General features: G+C 45.9%; 1 protein-coding gene across 1 annotated transcript; it reads right to left on the bottom strand.

Annotated features, from left to right (window-relative positions):
• Positions 1-1,286: 1,286 nt before the first annotated feature.
• LOC146520947 (retinal guanylyl cyclase 2-like) lies at positions 1,287-17,035 on the bottom strand. Its single transcript, XM_085154251.1, has 23 exons — positions 16,789-17,035; positions 15,987-16,217; positions 13,406-13,561; positions 13,182-13,324; positions 12,848-13,003; positions 12,552-12,701; positions 11,556-11,775; positions 11,315-11,390; positions 9,097-9,181; positions 8,748-8,864; positions 8,597-8,680; positions 8,263-8,439; positions 7,954-8,107; positions 7,684-7,827; positions 7,464-7,612; positions 7,206-7,369; positions 6,136-6,259; positions 5,997-6,065; positions 5,711-5,885; positions 3,123-3,221; positions 2,903-2,988; positions 2,511-2,596; positions 1,287-2,427 (listed from the first exon to the last, which is right to left on the bottom strand). Exons 1-23 carry the CDS (start codon positions 17,024-17,026, stop codon positions 2,340-2,342), a joined length of 3,171 nt encoding a protein of 1,056 aa, XP_085010377.1. The 5' UTR covers positions 17,027-17,035; the 3' UTR covers positions 1,287-2,339.
• Positions 17,036-17,334: the final 299 nt, after the last annotated feature.

Raw genomic sequence — 17,334 nt, 5'->3', positions numbered from 1 at the left:
AGCAAGGACAGGGGTGATAGAGGCAAACCTTCCAGTTGCAGTACAAAGGCGTGCCGCAGCATTTTGGACAAGCTGCAATCTATGGAGCAGACTGGAGACAGAAGTAGAGGGGATTACAGTAATCCAATCAGAAGGTCACAAAGGCATGAATAAGCTTCAAGATCCTCGTGTGTTACATAATGCTTAGCCTTAGAAAGAAGAAGCAGTTGGTAAAAGCTAGATTTGAGTGCAGAGGATAGTCGTCTATCAAATTTGAAAGAGCTATATCACAGAACATGCAGATTGCCAACAGTGTCAGAGAGGAAAGTGGCGAGGGATTCAAAAGTATCAGCGAGCTGGCCCCGGCAGATATGACTGTGAAGAAGCCTGTCCATTCTCTCTGCTCTTCTTTCCTCCATTTCCATCTGCAGTCTCATGCCCTCTCTTATTAACTCCAAAAATTCATCCTTCCTGTCTTTCTTTTGTCCACTCTTGGCTCCAGCTGGCCCACTGCTGAACTCCTGGATGGAGACCATTAGGACTGGAGCCCTGCTAGAAGGCTCTGTCCTAACACCTCATCCATAAGGACAGACCAGCACCATTTAGCAGCCGTGGGCTTCCCACTCACTGCCTTGCCTGACCCTGGATACTTGCAACCCTAACAGCAGAGGAAATCACAAGTGGCAATTGACGAAAACAGCAACAGTACAGGTTTACACGAATAAGTTCAAAAGATTAGAGTTAACAATACATATTTTAATACTACTGTATATACTTTGTTTTGTTATTTATACACCCTTAGACCTCATGTGGCTGGAGCGTGTCAGCAGTTCCTGCAAGACGAAGGCATTGATGTTATGGACTGGCCCACTCGTTCCCCAGACCTCCAGTCGAGCACATCTGGGACATGATGTAGCACCACAGACTGTCCAGGAGTTGGCGGATGCTTTAGTCCAGGTCTGGGAGGAGATCCCTCAGGAGAACATCCGCCACCTCATCAGGAGCAATGCCCAGGTGTTGTAGGGAGGCCACACAGGCACTGCTGAGCCTCATTTGGACTTGTTTTAAGGACATTACCTCAAAGTTGGATCGGCCGGTGTTTTTCCACTTTCATTTTCAGTGTGACTCCAAATCCAGACCTCCATGCTTGATCTAAGTATTTAACAAGAATATTTCATTCATTCAGATCTGGGATCTCTTATTTTTGTGTTCCCTTTATTTTTGTGAGCAGTGTAGTTTTGTGAGCTTTAACCTGAGATTCTGGCATTTCTGGCAAAATACATTTATATTTAAAAACTGATTCAGGGTTTAATGAATCAATATCACTTTATTCAAGCTAAAATCGAAACCCAGGTTAACTGGAGTACAGCTGGTTATGTTTAGCAATCACACTGAGGAGAAGAGAGGGTTAGGGTTATTAATACTTTTAAATCAACTTTAATTAAATTAACGTAAAACTGGAATAATCCAAAGAATATCCATTTTTGAATTTAGAAGCTTAAAAATAGGATTTAAGAAGAGGAAGCACAAGGAAATTAATTCAAAATGCACAAAACATGAGAACGAATGAAAATTGGAAAGGGAATAAACAAACACATGCAGACTGAGTCAGTGGCTCGTTTCAGCTCTGTCAGCAGACAGCATCTCAGCAGCCGCCCTCTGTCTAATTCAGACAATAAAACTAAAATGTTTCCATTTTTGTTTTGTTTTTTTACTCTTTTTAGGATTTTTTTTCATTTGTTTTTAAAAAAGTAATATTACTTATACAACAGTGGGTGTTTGTGTGTTATTTCTACAGATTATTATGTGAAACTCAGCTGGTAGTGAAGAAAACAGACCTGAACTGCACATGTTGGATTGACGGTGCCTTCAGGAGCATCCAGGAAAATCCATATTTAAGCACTGAGTCTACCTCAGAGTTTAATGGAACATTTACATTTTAAAGAAGCATCAGGAACAGCAACAGCACACAGCCAGAGTCAGTGCGCAGAACTGATTGTTGATCATCACAACATCTGTCATCCACTCTTTACCAGTCATTTACCCAGCATTCATTGGACAACCCTGATTCTATTTCAAGGTTACTGACACATCACAGTCACCATGGTAACAGTTAGTTTCTATACAACTGTACAAACATCAGACAGTGTGAGGGACAAATTCCACTGGTCAAACAGAAACAGAAGCGATGCCAGTGACCAATCAAAGAGGACTTCCAGTTAAATCAGGAAGTAGAAATTGGCGCCCATGGCGATGATTGGTTTGTGCACTCAGACTTTACAGCCTTCGGGAGCCTGAAGATCTCTAGGGTTCAGACGTCTTTGAGAGGTTCTCATCAGCTGACGACACTGTGTCTGTTGTCACTTCTTCATCTTGTTCTGTCGGTCCAGAAACTTTTGTCGTCTGTCGACCGGAATCTCATCCAGGCTGATTCCATGGTTGCTGGCCCTGACAGAGAGACAGGTGGAGAGAGAGTTTCAGTTTAACGATTACTTTATTGGTAATCGATAATGACCGCTGTGTGTTCTTACCCTCCGGTGAGGTCTGGAGGAACAGGAAGAGGTTTATTGAAATCTTCTCGACCCATCAGCCAGTACGTGTCCTCTGTGCCCTTAACCTGCAACACAAGCATCCAAGCATCAACGAGTCCCACCATGGACTCGCATCAGGCTGACTTTGGATCTGGACCAGACTCTGAACCTGTCAGACTGGACTACAGTAAACCTGGGGATAACCCCCAGGTTTACTGTATCGAACTCATTGGAATCGAACTCAAGACCTTCTTTATGTGAAGCAACAGTGCTAATACCCGAGCCACCGTGCTGCCTTTATCACCATTTTGTGTGTTTTCTAACAGCATTCACAGCTATTGCGTCACGCAATTATATTTGGATTTGCTTCAGGTCTGTTTAGATTGGCATACCTGTGCCTTCCGGGTGTCTATGTGGTATCCCACTTTCAGACTGGTCAGGACTTTGACCGTGCTCAGACTGATGTGGATCCTGTAAGCTGCAGACCACAAACACATCGTCACACCGCAACTCAGGAGGAAACTAGTGATTCTGACATAGTTTAAATACAGACAGGAGAGACTTCAGGGTGGTCTCTCAGTGATCCAACCGTTGATCAAAGATTTTACTTACGTAGCCCAGAGGACTCCATGAGTGAGGCCGTGGTCACCGTGTCTCCAAAGAGACAGTACCTGGGCATCTTGAGTCCAACCACACCTGCTACCACGGCACCTGAAGACAGGAAGGGCCAGACCTTTACCTGCCTGTTAGCGATAACATCATTGACAACCTCAGGGTTACATTCAAACTAGCTGGGAACAAAAATACACTACCAGTCAAAGGTTTGGACACGCCTTCTCATTTAATGGTTTTTCTTTATTTTTACTACTTTTGACTGTAGATACAAACTCAAGACATCATATGTATGAAGCACGACATATGGAATTATGTAGCAAAGAAAAAACTGATTAACAACTTTAAATATGCCCAGAAAGCTGATTATGTTACTGGATGTAGGACGTAGTGTTTTCAGTGGGAGAAATGCTTCGTCACTTCCTCAGTCTCAGCTTTCTCCAACCTTATAAACATCTGCACAGTAACTGAAGCCAGCATGAATGAACAATGGGCCACGACCCAGCTGTGTTCTGTACATGTTTATTCCTCAATGCACATCACCAACACACCCCAGTCAGGAACCAGTCCCATTTTTAAGTTGGCGGGGCAAGATTGCCGATGCCGTGCAGGTGTGTCCACCTTCCCTGCACAGCACCGCAGGCCACGCCAAATACCCCCATCGCCCGACTGAGGCTGGGGAGCCACCGGGCTGGCGCGGCTCCCCGTGCGGCGCCTCTGCCTCCAGCAGGCACAGCCCCTCTCGCCCACCTCGTCCACCTCTGGCTTATGAGGCTCCTCCACCACTCCCGGCTGGAACAGCCCTTCCTGGAGCAGCTCCTCTTCCTCCAGTCGGTGTGGACCCTTGCGCCCCTCATCTGCCATCTCCGGTTGGAGCAGCTCCTCCACCGCTCCCGGCAGGAGCAGCCCACATGACAATGTGAATATTAATGATCAAGGACCTGACCTCCCAGCCCATTGTTCCTTCAGAGGGCTGGTTTCAGTCATTATGCAGATGTATGTTTATAAGGTTGGAAACCTGCAGTCAGCTGAGACTGAAGAAGTCACCTGGATGATGATGAAACGTTTCTCCCACTGAGAACGTTCAGATGAACTGAATCAACTCTTTTGGATTTACTTACCTGGATGATTGAGGGTACAGCAAAACTACACTAAATATGTTTTATATTTTAGTTTCCTGTAAGTAGCTGCCCTTTGCTTTGTTGACAGCGCTGCAAACTCTTATCCTTCTCTCAGTGAGCTTCATGATGTAGTCACCTGAAATGGTTTCACCTCACAGGTGTGCCTGTCAGGGTTCATTGGTTATAATAATAATAATAATGGATTGCATTTATATAGCGCTTTTCAAGGCACCCAAAGTGCTTTACAATCTCACATTCACACACTGGTGGAGGCAGCTACAGTTGTAGCCACAGCTGCCCTGGGGCAGACTGACAGAGGCGAGGCTGCCATATCGCGCCATCGGCCCCTCTGACCATCACCAGTAGGCGGCAGGTGAAGTGTCTTGCCCAAGGACACAACGACCAGGACAGAGAGAGCAGGAGGGATCGAACCGGCGACCTTCCAGTTAAGGATTGCGCATCCCAACCCCCTGTGCCACGGTCGCCCCCGAATTAAGAATGGTTCTTGCATTCTTAATGGGGTTGGGACCATCAGTTGTGTTGTGCAGAAATCAGGTTGGTACACAGCTGACAGACATATCTGACAACTGTTACAATTCATATTATGGCAAGAACCAATCAGCTAAGTAAAGAGAACAACAGTCCATCATTACTTTAACAAGTGAAGGTCAGTCATGGTTTTCCTCTTTTTAGTGAGCCAAGCCGAAAGAGCTGGTTCTCTAAAAAGACCCAGAATTCCCATCAGTAGTGTTGTGTGGGCTGGAGGCCTTATGTGCTTCCATTGACTCTGCTACTGCCAATCTCCTTTCAGAGCCTAGTGGCTCAGTGAGTGGGCCTCGGAGTAGCCTCGTGGTGATTCTCACTGGGAGGCCCGAGACCCGAACATTGTAAATATTACACTTGGGGCCAGTAGGGTGGATCCCTTCATTGGGATAGAGGGACACACGTCCAGGTTACACAGTAATCAAAGCAAAGGCTGGATATTACGAAGAATCTAAAATATAAAACAAAAAGCGTGTTTTGAGTTATTTCACCCTTTTTGATTTACTACATGATTCAACACATGTTCATTATTAGTTGATGCCTTCAGCAAGAATCTAACAAGAAAAACCATTAAACTGTTTTGTCCAAAACTGGTACTGTAATCCAGTCTGACTGGTTCAAATATTATTCCCATCCTCGTGGTCTGAGCACCAACTGCTGATGAACCTGACCTTCAGACAGCCCTGAGGTCTCCCAAAACAGTTCTGTCAACAGACATTTCTAAATCTTTCAGCAGTTGGCCACAGAAGTCGAGCTTCACTAATCTCATCCACACGTGTCCACACTAAGAGTGACCTGAGACACATTGAACATACTCTGGGTTCTTCAGATGAGGAAAGTTGATAGTATAGTAGTTACACTGATAAATGAACCCTCTCCTGACGTCCTGGTACTGAATGAGCAGATAACGGTGGACAGGTGTACCTGAGTGCAGTCCGATGCGGATTTTGACTTTAATCTCGGGCATGTGTTTGATCTTAAAGGCTGCTATCGAGTGCAGGATGTCCAGAGACATGTTGGCGACTTCAGCTGCGTGTCGATTCCCATTCCTGTTGGGAACACCTGAAGCCACCATGTAGGCATCTCCAATAGTTTCCACCTACAACAAAACCAGAACCAAATTTCATGTGTCTTTGTTCAGATAATCCAGAAATTAAGAGCAATCTTTACTGTTTAGGTCAGACACGTGTTTTAAATGGAAGTGTGTTACCTTGTACACATCATGGAGAGCAATGATGGCATCAAACATGGTGTAGAGGTCATTCAGCAGGTCGACCACCTACACACACACGGGTTTAGTGAAACACTGAGAAATGAAATGCACAAAAATAAGTTCAAACAGTTTGTACCTCGATGGGCTCGCTCAGAGCAGAAATAGTGGTAAATCCAACAATGTCGCTGAAGTAAAGGGTGCAGTCCGAATAATGTTCAGGTTGGACTGGTTTCCCTTTCTTCAGAGCTTGAGCCACAGACCTGGAACAAATGGGAACTCGCAAAGTTTTCATTGCTTAGTGTAACCATGCAGCAAACAGCCAAACTAGAGGCCAGAAGTTTAAACATGGCTCTCCACTGCATCCTTCAAACCCAAGACTCTGCAGGAACCAATAATGGATTCCAGTTTAGCTCCACTTTTAACGCCATCATCCTCCTGGTCTGCCAAAGAACAAATCCTCCTGGCTAAATGTACTCCTCTTGAGGGGGATCATAGACTTGCTGCCTGACAGCGAAACAGCCTGGAAGATAACCAGTGCTAACAGTCCAGGAGACAGGAACGTGATCACCATGCTCAACCTGCTACGTTTTGGCTGAATGGGGATGAATCCAACTACAGTTGAAAGAGTCCCTATCTGGTGAAGTCAGAATCTGCCCCCAGTGGAGTTAGTTGAAAACCTTGGCACCAACCATATCAATGATCCTGCCTGACTCCAGTTAAGACAGGGTTACCTTTCAGCCTCCCAGCAGCTATCATCTCACATCATCATCATCTCAGAGAGCTAAATAAGCTCAAATCAAAAGAGCACAACAGAGGACGAACTTCCTGTGATACAGGAACAAGTTAAACTCACCAAAGGTAATGTTGGGGCATTCCTCCAAATGCACAATGCAGCTCATCATTCATAACCTGAGGAGGTGATTGGCTGCAGCATGCCCTCTCATTAGCATCTGTGCAACTCCACAACCCCGAGGCTAGCTAAACCCTCCCAGCATGGCCACGCCTCTCTCGGGAGTCGGCGTTCCATCAGGACCAAAGTCTGCATCATGACCTTCATTCCTGTCTGCAGCGAACTTCATTAACGAGGCCCAACGACCCAGTTCTATTCTCACGGACTCTTATCCACCCACTCATCAGAGACTCTGACCCCACCTCCAGTTCACATTACTGCTAACTATTACTAGTAATTTACTGTTTTAGTCTTACTTTGGCAGGAGCTGCCCCACCAGCTTATCTGTCTTGGTTCTCTCAATCTCCAACTCATCCGTTCGTTCTCTGATCAGATCCTCCAGGTTCGAGCTGTACTGCTCCAACATCCGCAGCATGGAGTCGATGATGTTGGCCCTCCTGCCTCTACTGATACCTCGAAACTGCAAACAGATTGTCAAAGGAGTCGAGATGAAATCAGAAAATAACCCCGAGCCTGTAGAAGGCAGCAGGTGGCAGCAGCGAGACTCGGCTCACCTGTTTGAAAATGTCATCAAAGCTCGGCCTCTTACTCGGGTCTTCATTCCAACATTCATTCATCAGCGCGAGACACTCGGTAGGAGCTTCATCGACCGAAACGATCGGCCTGCAGAGAGGAGGAGGCTGCTTCAGACGCTCCACGATCTCTGAGACACAGACAGGTGATAAGAGACAGGCGGTTTAGAAGAGACACAGCTGATCAGGCATCCTCCCTCACCATGAGCCGGCATGTCCATCATGGCATACGGCAGTGTGCGTGAGATCACTTCCTGTATGATGATGGAGAAGCTGAAGACATCTCCAGCAAACGAGCCTCCTGAGACCAGATTCCTCAAAAGCTCCGGAGCTGTCCACAGCATGTCTGAGAGACGGGAAGAGAAACACATTTAGATATCTGCAGTTTTTATTTAAACAGGTTTGTGTTGTTCCGTTTTGTTTTGTGCGTCTGAGATAAACTTCAAACATCTGAACATGCTCATGTTTCTACCGTGTGGATCCTCAGGAATGCTGATCCCCTGGGATTCCAGGATCATAGGAAGTCCATAATCTGTTATTTTCAGAACAAAGCGACCATCAACCAAACAGTTTGTTGACTTCAGACGGCCATGAGTCAGACCTCGCAGATGAAGGTACTTCATGCCCTGAAACAAACACTTAATATCAGTAACCTGATCGGTCTGATCAGGAATGAAGCAGTCGTTAAAGAGATCATAGATACTCTATCAACATCAATTAAAACAAAAACGTTCATCCCCCGACCACCACTATTCATAGTGAACACCAGGTTCAGCAGTACCTTGATGAGGTCCATGAGCAGTGAGGATTTAAACATCCAGTCCAGCCTCACGTCGCCGTCAGCCAGCAGGTCTGCCAGACTTCCTCGGGGGCAGTGTTCGACCACCAGGGCGAAGATCCCCGAGTCCACAAACAGACCCAGGCACAGGTTTAGGTTCTCGTGTCGCATCTCCCGCAACTGAACACCAGGCAGAAAATACTCTTAGTACTGCAGTACTGTTAATCTGTTTCACGTACAGATGGTAGCGCCATACAACAGAACAGAAAACCGGACACAGAAACAAATAGAATCTGTGTCCGTTGTGTTTCTATTGTAGATTTTCTGCTCATCATACCTGGCTGAACATTTTCTGGGTGTTTTGATTGGCTTCTGTTGGTGTTTTTCCAGTACTGAACTTCTTCAGCCAAACCCAGTCACCCTGAAAACAGCACAGCCAATCAGGGAATGTGACAGGACAGGTAGGCGCACACAGGTGCAGGTAATACCTCCAGTATCCCGATGTTGGAGCTCTCAGGTGTTGTGAGGATATAACTTCGAGCGAGCGATCGCAATGGAGTTTTCATTTCCAAAAGACTCTTCATGATGGACTCATCGTTGAGTTTCTATGGAAACAACAACAATCTGACCAAAGATAGCTCACTCAGCTTATTGATCAGCCCACTGATCAGCTCATCGATTAGCTCATTAGTCAAACATGCCTCGCTGTTAGTACTCCTGCTGCTCCCAGTTTTCTACAGAACTACAGACGCACCAGTACCAGCAATGGTACCAGATTGAACAGTAGTTACCACCAGTAAAACCCGTGAAAAGTAAACAAGCTAAACATTCTCTGACCTTCCTGCTGACTTGAGTATCGATGAAGACAATGTCGTCCAGAGTAAGGATCATTTTGGTTGCTGTCACTGCTCCCTTAGTACTCCTGTCCAGAGACACGTGAGAAAAGAAAGATGCACAGTTCTGCAGCACTATATACATATGAAAACATTGGTGTGTTATATAGTTACAGTGTGGGTCATTGCACATAAATTAAGTGTTACACAGTGGTGATGGTAGATTGTGTATGGAGGGAAGTCCTTGGACTGGGGGGTGAAACTATGTCGTCAGTGAGTTCAGGGTGGTTATGGCTTTGGTTGGTTGGTTTGGGTGGGTTGGTTGGTTGGTTGGTTGGTTAAGCAGCAGAAATCTAAGAAGCTTGGAAAGAAAAACTACTGGACTTCTTCAAGTTTCTTAAAGAGGCTCTGTCTCAGAAACCTTCCATAGTTCTAAGACTATATAGTGGAGAGTCCCAGGTATTTAAGCCCTAGTGGGAGTGGCCTCTTAAAAGGGTCATTGGCCCACTCTTGATCATGGCCTCATCACATGAGCCAAGGTGGGTTGAGTCATTATAAGCAGAGGTTTTGGGTGAACCCATTGTGAGCCCTAAAGGTGCCTGGGAAGCATCAGAGACTGGATTACAGATGGCCGACAGCTGGTGTGATAAGCCCCGCCCTCTGTTCAAAGATGGTCATTCACAGTGGACGTAGATGGCTTCTTTCACTCCTCTTTCAAATCATCCATTTTCTCTCTATTACAGTAAACTTTAATGTTGAGATTTCAATTCTCCTCAATGTGCACGGCACAGTCCAGAAACAGCAAACTGTTAAGTGGCATACACGTGTCTGTACCAGTGGCGAGGTGCTGCCAAGAGTCATACTTTCTACTTCCTCCATGTAAAGGTTGGCTACCTCTGCTAAAATGACCCACACTCTGTCTCAGACCTCGTAGTGGTGGGAGTTCTGGCTCTTTTTAGAGAACCGGCTCTTTCGGCTCCAAACCGGCTCTTCAGGTTGTTTTGTTGCTTCAATTAATTTATTATTAACAATAATATAAATTATGCACAAAAGGAATTACTAATGTAAAAAAAAAGTGGTTTTATTTATATATGTTTATATATAAATATATGCTACCTAGAGACAAAACACGTACAAACTCCAAAACACATTTCTAGAGTTAACTGAACTTCCAAACAGAGCTACTAGATCACTTAAATTACACAATTGAAAGCATGTGTGTATTGTTTGTGTATTTATACACAGGCACTCGTATATATTCAAGTAATTTAAAAACCATTCATTTACCTGTTACTACCACACATCAAATCCGGTCGTTGGTACTTGCTGGCTTGTGTAGCCACGAGGTAACAAAGCTCAACACTGCCCCCTAGCATCCTGGAGCACTTCTGTTGTGCTTTTACGTGTTTTGAAGTTTGTACGTGTTTTGTCTGTAGGGGCCACCGTAAATATACTTTTATTTATTCACTCCACATAAAATGTAATAAATAAATCATATAATACAAAAACCAACTACTCACAGTTCAACTTTTAACTAATTAAATTTTAGCTTTTTCCTTTTAAACTAATTTAAAGTGAAACAACACAAAACACTGCAAACCACAACACAATTAAATATAAATTAAAATATGAAAACAAAAAGAAGATGCATATTCTCTGTCATATGGGCCTGCATGAATAAACTTTCTGAATCCTTTATCATCTGCAACTGAAAATAGTTGTGGATGATTACTATACCTTTCTAATGTGACGTTGTTGTCCCTGGCTCTCTCTCTCTCTCTCTCCCGCTCTGTTCCTGTGCTACTGAGTGTAACTACCGCCCCTCCCCCCTCTGCCCAGCGCAAAGCACAAGGCTCGCGTGCGAGTGACGCGGGAAAAAAGTGTGAGAGAGAGAGAAAGAAAAAAAACAACCCACGGCTCCCAATAAGGAGCCGGCTCGCGTCGTTCACTTCAAAGAGTCGGCTCTAAGAGCCGTTTCGTTCGCGACCGACCCATCACTAATACCTCGGCTCATGTGATGAGTCACATGATGAATAATGGGTCAACGACCCTCTCCAGGGACAACTCCCACTAGGGCTTAAAACCTCGGTCATTATCAACTTAAAGAAGTCGAGACGCTTTTCTTTCCAAGCTTCTTAGACTACCATGACCGGGAAGACTGAGAACCAGACTGAAAGCAGAACAAGCACCAGGTACATTAGAGAGGAGTGTGTGAGATTAACCTGTTCCAAAAGAAAAGGCCTCCAAGCAGAGTGCAGAACAACAGGAAGAGGAAGAGCACAGTTACAGCGCCCATACCTGCAGGGAGTGGAGAGGTTAACACATTCATAGCCATGCCAGACAGCAACCTTTTGTCAACATGAACACTAAATCACGACACATACAGAAACTACAAGTGTAATTAAGACCTCATTTGAACTGAAGCACAAAGCTCCCACCCTCTCTGTGGGTCAGTAAACACACCTCCACTGCAGGCCTCATCTGGATTAAACCAACAGAAGCTGGCTGAGGGGGGTTTTCCTCCCGGGAAGACAAAGGAACGGCTCAGCGGTCTCACACCTCCGGTCGTCCCGTCGGTGTGCGTCGGAGAGAGTGAGTGTGTTGGGACGAGGCGGTCGCCATCGCTGTCCAACACTACGTAGCTGGCCTGCAGGCCACGCCCCTGAGTACCTCCATACAACACCTGATAGGGAAGAAGACAGGAGCTGATTGTACCATTGAGTTTAAGGTGAGGACATGATGAAAACGATGATGCAAAACAAAAAAGATCAAATCAAATTCTGTGGTTCAGAAATTAGTCATCCAGGTCATCATGGTCTAAGGAGCTTGGAAAGAAAAGCGTCTGTGGGAGTGTCCCCTAAGAGGGTTGTTGACCCATTATTGATCCTCTAATTCAGGGGTCTCAAACTCCAGGCCTCGGTGTCCTGCAGGTTTTAGCTCTCACCCTGGGTCATCAGGGTCAAATGATTAGTTCTCTACCTCTGGAGAACTTCAGAGACAAAGGTTCTGGTCCATGTGTTCAGTGTTGAGGTTTCTATTCTTCTCAGTGTGCACTGAAAATCTTTCCAAGCTCCTTAGAGAACTTTATGCAAACTCTTAACGATGGGATAGACGTGATTATGTTGTATTAAGTGGTGAAAAAACTCTTATAAACTTATTAAAACTCTTTTGTGTTTGTGGACACAGAGACTCAATTAGTTTGTCTAACTTAATCAGAACGAACTGTTCCCAGATCAGTCATCTGACACTAGTCATCTAACTCTTCACTGCCACAAAACAAAACTTGAGTTTTAGGTCACAGTTTTAAAAACCATAAAGTGTGCCTTGTTGTACTTTTTGCCTCTGTCCCTCTGAGTGTCACGAGTCTGATCTGGAGCAGTTTGTTGAAGGAAACGAGGAGCCTTTTATCTCAGCTTTGATACTGAAAGCTCAGCTAGCGAGTGCTTAAATCTGTGTGACCTGATTGAAACCCTGAAAATCAAAGCCTCCATCTGATTTCATGAGCTGATTGCCCGTCACCCAGTGTCCACTCCCCGCCTGACGGCGCTCTTCCACTGCCTTTGCCACGAAGTACACCATGTTGAAAATAGTCCCAAACAAAGGAGACACCTGCAGACAAAATCCAGGACAACACTTTGTCACATCAGATTCTCTCGTTTACTGGGGACGCACACATTGTTTACACGTTATTTACTTGTTTACCTCTGAATCCATCAGCACATTAAAGCCCGTGTTTGTTGTTGTTGTTTGTTTACCTCTGTGGCGGAGACACCCGAGTGAATCTCTCGGCTCATTTGAGCCTCGCGGAAAGCATCATAGAAACTCTGGTCGGATGCCATGGTAACAGTCAGCACGGCGCTATAGGCGTGACGTAGCTGCGTGTTATTGGTCAGCTGGTTGAAGACTGTGTGCTGATTGGATAAAACAGAGAGGGAGGGAACCAATCAGAACTTTAGTTAAACATGTCATGGTTAATATGTAAAGGCAGTGGGGTGGTGTATGGGTAAGAAAGGTTTGCTTGACTCAGTTTTCTTTTTGACGAGCGGAGAAAATGGAATAAAACCTCCTTGAGAACTTGTTGGTCGTTACCTGATAGGGCATCGCGTACAGCAGGGCGTCGTAGGGAATGAACACGTAACCATTGGAAACCATCCCCATCTCCAGGGCGGTCAGCAGTAGCTCCCTCTGATCCTCTCCACCAATCAGGACAGAGCTCATGCACATGATGACCACTGAAGGTGAAATAAAAAGTTCTCTGATCTGACGTGTTCAGTTCAGGGATGGCAGCTTAACGATCATCTCTTAGACCTGACCTTTGACCTTGTCGGCTTCTCTGATTTCCTTCAGCGCCTCCCGAGCCCCGCCTTTGCTGCCTGGTTCCATGGTAACCACCGGCCCAATCGGCAAACCCATAGCCCGGAGCGCAGAGGCCACTTCCTGTCCGGTGCTCTCCCAAAGGTCGGTGGCAGCTACACAACAGAGGAGAAGAGATGGAGAAAGGAAACACTGATAAACAATTAAGACAACAAAGACGATCACAATATAAACAAACTGCCGGGGAGTAAGTATCCTGTGTTTACGCAAATGTAAAAGCTGTCAGCTAGACAGTACCGGACAGTGAGGGACAGCGTGAGGAACAGTGTGAGGAACAGTGTGAGGAACAGTGAGGGACAGCGTGAGGAACAGTGAGGAACACTGTGAGGAACAGCGTGAGGAACAGTGTGAGGAACAGCGTGAGGAACAGTGAGGGACAGCGTGAGGAACAGTGAGGAACACTGTGAGGAAAAGCGTGAGGAACAGTGTGAGGAACAGTGTGAGGAACAGTGAGGGACAGCGTGAGGAACAGTGAGGAACACTGTGAGGAAAAGCGTGAGGAACAGTGTGAGGAACAGCGTGAGGAACAGTGAGGGACAGCGTGAGGAACAGTGAGGAACACTGTGAGGAAAAGCGTGAGGAACAGTGTGAGGAACAGTGAGAGGAACGCTGTGAGGAACAGTGTGAGGAACAGTGTGAGGAACGCTGTGAGGAACAGTGCAGGTTCACAAAAGGAACAGCGTGAGGAACAGCGTGAGGAACAGCGTGAGGAACAGCGTGAGGAACAGTGAGGAACAGCGTGAGGAACAGTGAGGAACAGTGAGGAACAGTGAGGAACAGTGTGAGGAACGCTGTGAGGAACAGTGAGGAACAGTGTGAGGAACATTGAGAGGAACAGCATGAGGAACAGTGTGAGGAACATTGAGAGGAACAGCGTGAGGAACAGTGTGAGGAACAGTGAGGAACAGTGTGAGGAACAGTGAGGAACAGTGTGAGGAACATTGAGAGGAACAGTGTGAGGAACAGTGTGAGGAACAGTGAGGAACAGTGTGAGGAACAGTGAGGAACAGTGAGAGGAACGCTGTGAGGAACAGTGTGAGGAACAGTGTGAGGAACGCTGTGAGGAACAGTGCAGGTTCACAAAACGAACAGCGTGAGGAACAGCGTGAGGAACAGCGTGAGGAACAGTGTGAGGAACAGCGTGAGGAACAGTGTGAGGAACAGCGTGAGGAACAGTGTGAGGAACAGTGAGAGGAACAGTGTGAGGAACGCTGTGAGGAACAGTGAGGAACGCTGTGAGGAACGCTGTGAGGAACAGTGAGGAACAGTGAGGAACAGTGTGAGGAACATTGAGAGGAACAGCATGAGGAACAGTGTGAGGAACATTGAGAGGAACAGCGTGAGGAACAGTGTGAGGAACAGTGAGGAACAGTGTGAGGAACAGTGAGGAACAGTGTGAGGAACAGTGAGGAACAGTGTGAGGAACATTGAGAGGAACAGTGTGAGGAACAGTGAGGAACAGTGTGAGGAACAGTGAGGAACAGTGTGAGGAACATTGAGAGGAACAGCGTGAGGAACAGTGTGAGGAACAGTGTGAGGAACAGTGAGGAACAGTGTGAGGAACAGTGAGAGGAACAGTGTGAGGAACAGTGAGAGGAACAGTGTGAGGAACAGCATGAGGAACAGCGTGAGGAACATTGAGAGGAACAGCGTGAGGAACAGCGTGAGGAACATTGAGAGGAACAGCGTGAGGAACAGTGTGAGGAACAGTGAGAGGAACGCTGTCTCGTTTCATACTGCACATGGTTGCAATGACACTGAAGCCACTTGACCTGACACTGCTCTGGTTTTTACTCTCACAGAGAAGACGAGATGATCACAGCCGTCTGGACATTAATCGAATGAGTGCCCCCTGATGTCAAGGTTTCGTGTGGATCATTTAGTTGATGGTTGGTTTGAAATAATGAAGAACCAAAGATTGTGGAGATCATCTGAGCTTTTAAGAAGCTGTCCTTAATATGTTGGAATCAGACAACCAGGACAATTGAGGTCCTCCTGGATGGGTCCATATAGAGAAGGGCTCGGTCAATGATGTCTCCTTTTCCCTTCAGAATGGTGAAATCAGACTTGGAGGATCAGAAGGTCAGTGGATCTGTTGTACCTCCAGCTGTCTCTGTCTATCTCTGTACTTTACTTTGGTAGAGAGGATTTCCTGTCAGCAAGAAGTGTCCTTGTTGAAAGAGTCCTGGTGAACATGTCGATACTGTTAAACTGGGTCCAACTCTCACTTCTATCTCCATTCAGAAGCTCAGAAGTAACAATGGTTAAGTTAAAGCCTTCACAGAAAACACCTCCACTTCTGTGATGTCCCAATGAACCACTGCAGTTACAGTCCGATGGGCAGTAAAAGTCAAACCACCAAAATCAAACAAATGGGGCCTAATATGTGAGCGTAACAGTCTAAATGGTGACGCTCAGATCAGATAACCAGCTCAGACTAAATTAAAGTAACACAAGTTTGAATGAAGAGATTATGGGGAGAACCACCCCACCACCCTGACTGTGATGTCAAACCCTCACCTGTGATGATGCTGACATGCGCCCAGCCGAAAAATCTGAGCACGGTGAACAGGACTCTGGTGGGAGGAGTCAGTGGCGGCAGGTTTGGCCAGTCAGCATCTAGACAACCGGGAGAGGCGAGTCCAGCCTCCCAATGCTCAGTCATTAGGGAGGCAGAGTGACAGAGGGCGGGGTTAAAGGGTCCAATGTAGGCATAGCCGTAACCTTCAAAGTCCCCAAAGTTGGTCAGAGCTAAAATAAAAAGGTCAAAGGTCAAACAAATACCACACAAATAAAAATAAGGAAATAAAAAATATTTCACTTACTCCAGTCTGTAAGATGATAAACACACTTCAAATAAGCGTGTGTTGATAAGACTGATTAAATGTCTAATGATCCTTTGGAGGGGGAGTGGTCTAATATGTGACTAACAAGCAGACTTTTCAAATTAAAAGTTTTATTAAATGTGTTCTGATTGTTCATTCAATTAAATTTTATTTATAAAGCGCCAAATCACAACAACAGTCGCCTCAAGGCGCTTTATATTGTACAGTAGATCGCACAATAACAGATACAGAGAACAACCCAACAATCACATGACTCCCTATGAGCAAGCACTTTGGCGACAGTGGGAAAGAAAAACCCCCTTTTAACAGGGGGTCTAATAATTGGCTGCCAACTCATCATTGTGTGATTGGTTAACCCTGTACCACTTTGTTCTAGTGTAACTAAACGTAACTGTAACTGTAACTAAAGGTAATCTCTTTCTAAATATTTTACTGAACTTTATTTTAAAGTCCTGTTGGCTGATTGGATAACAGACCTTTGGAGGCGGAGCAGTCCTCGTCCAGCACTTTGACATCATACCAGTACCCTCTGCTCATACTGGTGTCAGTCCGTAACCTGGACAACGCCAGCGTGACCGCTGCTGTCGGCATCGCCCGGGAAAACAACGGGTCACATGACCACGGACCGACCAAGGCGATCTTGAAGGTTGTTGTCCGAACCTCTTCGATGCATAGCAACCACAGACACGCCCCTAGCAACCATCGAAGCTGCATCCTGACAACCTGCCGGAGATTCAGACAGATTTTTAGAAAGTCAACAAGAACAGAAACTCGTCTGAACAAAGATGAAACACAAAAAACTGATTCAGGTTTGTCAAACTACTGTCTGTTAACAAGGAACCTGAAACCTCCACGTTTGAATTACGTCAGGGGCTTAAGACTGTGGGCTTACCACCCACACAAGGGGCTGTAGGGTTGGGGGCTTAGATGGTAAATGGTGAATGGACTGGTTCTTATATAGCGCTTTTCTACTCTTTCTGAGCACTCAAAGCGCTGTGCACAACTTGTACATTCACCCATTC

This window comes from Neolamprologus multifasciatus, chromosome 3 (genome assembly GCF_963576455.1).
Source record: "Neolamprologus multifasciatus chromosome 3, fNeoMul1.2, whole genome shotgun sequence".
NCBI lineage: Eukaryota > Metazoa > Chordata > Actinopteri > Cichliformes > Cichlidae > Neolamprologus > Neolamprologus multifasciatus.
Note: the sequence above shows the minus strand (reverse complement) of the source record. Positions and strands in the feature narration are given on the sequence as shown.